The 8,190-nt window shown below is 37.1% G+C and overlaps 1 protein-coding gene across 1 annotated transcript; it reads left to right on the top strand.

Moving 5' to 3' along the window:
• The first annotated feature begins 3,312 nt into the window (after positions 1 to 3,312).
• On the top strand, positions 3,313 to 3,861 carry LOC147924221 (glutathione S-transferase T2-like). The gene has a single exon (XM_087496669.1). It carries the CDS (start codon positions 3,313 to 3,315, stop codon positions 3,859 to 3,861), a length of 549 nt encoding a protein of 182 aa, XP_087352795.1.
• The last annotated feature ends 4,329 nt before the right edge of the window (positions 3,862 to 8,190 follow it).

Genomic DNA, 8,190 nt, shown 5'->3' with positions numbered 1-8,190 from the left:
TCTCAAAATTTTTGGTTTCAAACCCCGGTAGCAAAAATTCGTTTTAGAACATTTTTTTTTTGGAGTATATTTCGGAGAGAACAATAGATGCATTTTCCAGTTTACTTGGGACCCACCTTTGTTTCAAACCCTTCTTGGTAATGCTGAGGGCACGTCATGGAGATGTCTTTTTATTAGTTAGCTGTATATATGACGAAAGATCTGCTATAGCACACTGGCTAAATGCTTCTTAAGTTCTAAGTTGCTGTACAAATTTTTGGGTTTAAAGCCCGACAGCTGCCTTTGTTTCAAACCCTTCTTGGTAAAGCCAAGGATGCGGCTTGGAGATGCCTTTCTTAGTAGTCCGCTTTATATATATACGAAAAATCCGCTGTAGCACATTGGCTAAATGCTTGTTAAGATCTAAGTTGCTCTTAAAATTTTTGGGTTCAAAACCCGGCAGCAGAAATGTATTTTGAAACTATTTTTTTGGCAGTATAATTCATTGAGAACCAGAGATGCATTGTGCCAGTCTTTTACTTAGGATCCGCCTTTGTTTTAAACCCTTCTTGGTAAAGCCGTGGAAGCGGCTAGGAGATGCCTTTCTTAGCTGTCCGCTTTATATATATACAAAAAATCCGCTAGAACACATTGGCTAAATGCTTTTTAAGATCTAAGTTGCTCTTAAAAATTTTGGGTTCAAAGCCCAGCAGTGGAAATTTATTTTAGAACATTTTTTGTTGTAAATTTTAGAGAGAACCAGAGATGCATAGTGCATTTACTTAGGACCTGCCTTTGTTTCAAACCTTGCTCTGTGTTGCCGAGGAAGTGTCTTGGAGATGCCTTTTTAGTAGTCCGCTGTGTATATATACAGAAGATCTTTTGTAGCACATTGGCTAAATGCTTCTTAAGTTTTGAGTTGCTCTACAAATTTCCGGGCGCAAAGAGTATGCCATCTTACGTAATTGAGCTTGAATTTTTTGGGTTTGATCCAATTGACAAGCAATACAAAGTGCTGATCATGAACCTACCATATCGTCCAACGGTTCATCGTATTCTGACATTAGGAACTGGTAAAATGAGGTGGAGGAGGATCCAGTGTCCCTTAATCCATATTGCTATTTTTGAAGGGATAATGGAGTTTTGTATTACTTAGCTTGCACAGTTGATAAAACCTCTAATGATAATACTTATTTGCTAGTTTGCTTTGATGTTAGGTTAGAAAATTTTAAGTTTGTTGATGCAGAATGCTTTTGTAAATGCCCTATTAGATTGGTAAATTAGCTGTTGTTCTAGAGGATATGGATAAACATGGATGGTTAAAATATGTCTACACTTTACCCGTGAGTAAAGACCTTTTTATTGTTCTTGCTGGGGTGACTGCTGTAGGTGAAATTGTATTGTCAAGCTGGAAATTTACATGTGAACCCTTTTCTGTTTTCTACAATCCCGAATATGAATAACGCCTACAAAAAAATGGCTCAAACTCACAAGCTTGCAATAACGCCTACAAATGAAGATAGACATACAATATAAGACCATGGGCAACACCGTCGATTCGGTCCGTCCCTGGTTTTTTTATGGATTTAATTTAATTCTAAAAGGCCCATTATTGAAAAATCGGTTCTTATTATAGGACGTTTTTCGTCCGTCTTCTTCGCCACATAGTCTATTATGATTGGCTGTTGAATTCTCTAGGGTTAAACCAAAAAAATTTGTCGAGACAAATTTTGTTCAACTTCTTTCTTCTCTCGACGGCGAGGACAAAGGCGATACACATCATCGACAATATCACGAAGCTGATTGTCTTCTCACCGGAATTTCTTTACAAAATACCGAAGCCGATCTTCTGTTTTTCCCAAAGCCGGTCCGAACATCTGTCTCGAAGCTTGTTCGGCGATTCGATCTTCTCTCCCGAAGCTTGTCCGGCGATCCGATCTTCTCTGTCTCCCGATGCTTGTCCGGCGGTTCAATCGTGGTAATTGAGGTATGTCTTCTTCCCCCAATATGAGATTTCTCTCATTATTGCTGATTATCGAATTAGGGTTAAAGATTTGGGATTATCGAATTAGGGTTAGAGATTTGGGATTATCGAATTAAGGTTTATGAATTAGGGTTATTGTATTAGGGTTATTGAATTAGGGTTATTGAATTAGGGTTATTGAATTAGGGTTATTGAATTAGGGTTATTTGTTGCTTTGGCTTCGTGATTGTTGTGTCGTTTGTTGATTGTTAAGTATTCGGTGATTGTGGATTGTTAAGTATTGTTGTGATTGTTGTGTCGTTTGTTGATTGTTAAGTATTCGGTGATTGTGGATTGTTAAGTATTGTTGTGATTGTTGTGTCGTATTAGGGTTATCGAATTAAGTATTAGGGTTATTGTTAAGTATTGTTGTGATTGTTGTGTCGTATTAGGTTTATGATAAGTACTCGTATGGTTGCTAACTCTTGTTTTTAACATTGATTTTGTTAGAACTTTGGTTTTTTTGTCTTAATTGTTAAAGGATCCTTGGTATATAGTAACTATATTATAGGATCATTTGGTGATTGTTGTGTCGTTTGCTTTTGTCTTAATTGGTAAAGGATTTTAGGTTTCTCATTTGGTAGTTGTAATGTGTACTTCTAATAAATTGTGATTGTTGTGTAGTTTATTGTATTTAATTTTGGTGTGGTTTGTTCATAGTTTCTTGTTTAAGTTGGTAGTTGTAATGTGTACTTGTCATAAATTGTGATTAGACATTGGTTGTTTGGTCTTTATGTTTTGTTACTTATTGCAAGTTACCTTTTAACCTATTAAACCCCAACCATCTTCTTCCTATTTCCATCATAAATCTCTCACTTGTACTCGCTTATCATAAATCTCTTTCACTTGTAACCCCCACTCATTTAGTAACATCTTCTTTCTATACTCGCTTCTCTTCTCTTCTCTTCTCATTCCTTCTATTCCTTATTCGTTTCTTCATATGGATTCTACGAATCCCTTCTTTCAGTCTTCTTCTTACTTAAACCTGCTTAACAGTCAAGAAGAAGGTGGTTTAAATGAAAACTTTCATTGGGAAAGTTATCCACCTTCTGGACAGAGCTCCCAACCTTCTCCTCACAGCTCCCAACCTTCTCCTCAAAGCTCCCAACCTTCGCCAACTCTTTCGCAAGAAACACCATTGGAGCGCAAGAAAGATATGGACACCTGCTGATGATTAAGTCTTGATCTCCGCTTGGCTCAACACTTCAAAAGATGTCATCGTTGCAAATCAACAAAAGGGAGGAAGTTTCTGGCAAAGGATTCAAAAATACTATGTTGACACTCCTCATGCTAGAAATGGTGGTGAACAGATGCTGATGACACATTGCAAGCAGCGTTGGCACAAGATAAATGACCAAACTAACAAGTTCTGTGCAGCATTCGCAGCTGCAGAGAGACTGAACAGCTCTGGTCATTCTGAAAATGATATCATGAAGAATGCACATGATATCTACTTTGCTGACCATAAGAAGATATTTAACCTTGAACATTGTTGGTTTCGGTTAAGGTTTGAGCAGAAATTTCTATCCCTGAACACTATTAACACGCCCCCATCTCAGCCTGCAACAAAGAGGAAACAAGCTGCTGAAGGTTCACAATCATCAAGCTGCAACGTTGAGGAGTGTGAGAAAAGGCCAGAAGGGATCAAGGCTGCCAAGGCGAAGAGGAACAATGCTCAGTCCACAAACGTGAAGACTCTTGCTGAGTATAAGAGCATGTGGGATGTCAAGAAAGAGGAATTGGCTGAAAAGGAGAAACTACAGAAGCTGGCCATCCTAGACACTCTCCTAGCCAAAAAAGAACCCTTGAATGCGAGTGAAGAAGTTATCATGAACAAGATTGTCTCCCAGTATTTCTGATATTAGAGCATGTGTTTGTTGTTTGTTTTTCTTGGTTAAATCTCGGCTTATGTATTTGATTTGTAATCCCTGTTTGTTTGATTTGTATTTCCTGTTTTAGTATTTCCTGTTTGATTTGTATTTCCTGTTTTAAACTAAATCAATATAAATCTATTTTAATTTCTAGTAACTCGGCTATTGTATTAACTAACTTAATCAGATTGTTAGTTCTCTAACTCGGCTATTGCATTAACTAATCTGCTTCTTCTTGTTTATCTTCAGGTTACGTAAGAAATGGGCCAGGACTATAGCTATTCTCAGCCTTCTTCATCCAATCTGGCTGATAAGTACGCAGAGGACACTGTGGATAGAGAGCTAGAGGCTTTGATTCGTATGGATGAAGCAGAGTCGAGGCAATACCCACTTCAACCTGAGGTGGAGCATGGATTCCGGAAGGAATGCTACTGTGGTGCGACTCCTATTCTATCCAACTGCTACAACAGAAGGTATATGATTTTAATTTTATTGAAGTATAAGTTTCGTATACATGCTAACTCTTTATTTATTGCAGGTTCTTCACATGTCCAAATGTCGATGATGGAGAGATGCATATTCACAAGTGGTGGGATGTGGCTGTAATGGAGGAGTTGAGGGACAGTGATAAACGATATGAAGTGATGGCTGAGAAGGTAGATTACTTAACATTGTTCAATGAATATGAATCAGACATCAATCAGGTTAGAGATCAGAGTTACGCAACTGAACAGAAGCTGGTTATGTTGGAGAATGTAGTTAATGAGATGCCTAAGGAAAATAAGTTAAGAAATTTAACTGATTTGCTGGTTGTTGGTGTAATCATCATTTTCGCATGTATTTTGTTCATGTTGGTGTAATGATTTACACGGGTACTGGTTGTTTTCTTATCATGTATGTTGTTTTGTTTTGGTCTCTCACGGGTACTTGTTGTTTTTTTAACCATGTACGTTGTTTTGTTTTGCTATCCCACGGGTACATTGTCTTCTTTTGTTGAGGCTCACGGGTTAATTTTCTTGTTTTGTTGAGGCTCACGGGTTACAAAATAATGGAACTCCACTATATATATGATAACTCTTCACTCACACCAAACAAGACCAAAGCAACAAAAAATTCATTTGAAACACCATCAAAGCAACAAAATACTCACACCAAACAAGATCAAAGCAACAACACTTTCTCTTCCTTTATCTTCATTTCTCTTCTTCTCTCTTTAATACAAGTCATTTCATCATTTCTTTTCCTTTCTCTTGAAATGGGATCATCTTCAAACCATTATCACTACCAAGCCGATGACAATGATCATTTTGAGGGCTATTTAGAAAACATTTATGATGTCTTGCATATTATTCCGGAACCAAACTAGCCAAACGATAGGATTTTTATCGAGCGAAACCGGGAAGAAGGCCACAATAATCTTTGGAATGATTATTTTAGTGACACTCCCACATATCCAGAATATTTATTCCCGCGACGGTTTCGCATGCACAAGCCACTGTTCATGCGAATTGTGCAATGTCTCTCTACCAAAATCGAATATTTCCCCCAAACCCAGGATGCAACCGGATGGGCTGGTCTTTCACCTATACAAAAATGTACTGCAGCAATTCGTCAATTGGCATATGGTACTTCGTCTGACAATGTTGACGAGTATGTACGAATTGGTGCTTCGACAGCTCGGAAATGTTTGCATGAATTTACCGCCGGCATCATCCAAGTGTTTGGAGATGAATACCTAAGACGTCCTACACAGGAGGATCTACAAAGACTACTCTATCAGAATGAACAGCGTGGATTTCCCGGGATGATTGGTAGCATTGACTGTATGCATTGGGGGTGGAAGAATTGTCCCAAGGCTTGGAAAGGCATGTATTCACGATCAACCGGAAAACCTACATTTGTGTTGGAAGCAGTAGCTTCGTATGACCTCTGGATATGGCATGCCTTTTTTGGAGCTCCAGGTACTATGAACGACCTTAATATTCTTGATCGATCTAATGTTTTTGATGACATAATAACCGGTCAAGCTCTGGAAGTCAACTTCGTTGTCAACGGAAGGGAGTACAACTTGCCGTACTATCTCACTGATGGTATTTATCCAAATTGGGCAACTTTTATTCAATCAATCCGACTTCCACAAGGTAGGAAAAAATCTCTCTTTTCTTAAAAACAAGAAGCTGTGAGGAAAGATGTTGAGCGTGCCTTTGGAGTCTTGCAAGCTAGATTCGCCGTTATTAAAAATCCGTCTCGTTTATGGGATAAAAATAAAATGGCAAATGTAATAAGATCATGCATAATACTCCATAATATGATTGTCGAAGATGAACGACATACATACAGTTACCGAAACATTGTTTCTGAATTTCAACACGGAGAACATGTGGATCAAACATATATCGTTGGTGCCGCCGGTGTGGGTTCAAATATCAGCAGTACGATTACTCGTCAAACAAGACTTCGGGATAAACAAGCTCATGACCAACTAAAACAAGATTTGATTGAGCATATTTGGACTAACTTTGGACATCTTCCGGATAATGAAGATTGATTTTAAAATTTCTATGAGTTGAATAAAATGTTTGTTTTTGTTTTTATGTTTTTATGTTATATGTTTTCTGTTATTAATTTCTTAATTGTATGTTTTTGTTTTCTCAACTTTAAATAATTAATCTTTAAACTTTCAAAATATTATTATTTTATTCGGGGAACCAAATACAAATAGACACCAATGCTCAACCTAAAAATAAGAAACTATCAAAATATTATTATTAAATCTGAGGGACCAAACCAATGTGGATGCCCTAAGTCTATGTATTGTCACAAGATCCGCTGTAGCACATTGGCTAAAGATTCTTCAGCTCCGAATATTTTCATTTTTTTGGTTAACAAAACCAATATCTCTTATTTACCTGAGAATTTGTAAGTAAGGTGTAGTGACACATATGTAGAACCATGTACAATACTTACAACCTGCAAATTTCATGGATTAAGTAACTAAAAATTTTTTAACCTGCTGCTTGAGACTTCTTTTCTAGTCACATCTTTCAGCTCTTGGTTAAGATATCATATTCATATCTGAAAAATATTGACTCATTTCTTCAGAATAAAAGATTGAGAGGTAGTCAGGTCGATGCTTCGATGGTGTGAGCCATGTTAGAGTTTTTCTCTTGCATTATTATTCTAAAAGCCATTGCTTCAAATACAGAACAAGACGAAACATAAAAAAGAACACATTATTAAAGAGTGAAAATTTTTCTCTTATTATCTCGACATCTTTGTCTTAAAACATTACACACACTTATATAGAGTGCTACTGTCGTAACCGTTCGTTTACTAACAGAAACAAAACAACTATCATTAAATACACACATCTTAGTATATACTATAAAACATGTTGCATACGACCAAACTCAATTATCACTAACAAGCCAAACCATTAAAGATGCTGACAAGGGCTCGTGGTTGTATCTCTTGTCAGACATATAAATTCACCACCAGCCATCTTGCTATCATGCATGCCTCTTTAGAGCACTAAAAGCATATTTTGATCTTCTTGGACACCGAAAAAATAATTCACTAAACCTTTCTTTCTTTTCCAAATATACCGTACGTTTTTTTGCTGCCATATAATAGCTGCCTTGTCACCATCATTGAGGACCAAAATAATTTCTTTCTTGCAGTGTACGTCAGAGGGAAACAGAAGGAGAAGAAGCAGAGTTACATGGTGCCAGTCTTTTACTTGGAGATCCCTTTCTAGATGTCTATTGACAAAATTAAGCGTGTCGCACTCATGATTCCTGTTAGTCCATAGCTCTCATACTTAACTCTCTTATTCGAGAATCAGCGTGTGTCCTTTGATGTTTAAACAAGAGAAATTTATGGGATTTTGGCCAGAAATGCCATTTTTTTCAAAAAACTTCTCAAAAATGCCACTTTTCTTATTCCTTCTAAGAAATGCCATTTTTCATAAGAGGAAGAGATGTAAGAAGACTAAATTAACCTTGGCCTATTAACTGAAAAAATTGCATTAATCTATACTATTAATCTTAAACAAATAACATCAAAAATAAAACAAATGTGAGAGAAAATAAAGAATTTATTAGTTTTGGTTGAGAACAATGTTGACGACGAACAAAAATGTCTAGTCCACCGGATCTGGTCCACCGGATCTGCTCCACTGGATCTTGTCCATCAAATATGGTCCACAGGATCTGCTCCACTGGATCTTGTCCATCGGATCTAGTCCATCAACATAAAATGTGTGGTCGATAGTGTAAACCTGGCTAGATCGTGAATGATGTCTTCTATAGGTGCATC

Source organism: Camelina sativa, chromosome 17, assembly GCF_030686135.1.
Source record: "Camelina sativa cultivar CO46 ecotype springtype chromosome 17, ASM3068613v1".
Classification (NCBI taxonomy): Eukaryota; Viridiplantae; Streptophyta; class Magnoliopsida; order Brassicales; family Brassicaceae; genus Camelina; species Camelina sativa.
This window is presented reverse-complemented; position numbering and strand designations above follow the sequence as displayed.

What these genes read in the sequence shown, in the direction of transcription:
- LOC147924221 (XM_087496669.1), top strand. Translation starts at nt 3,313, where the DNA reads ATGCTGATGACACATTGCAAGCAGCGTTGGCACAAGATAAATGACCAA.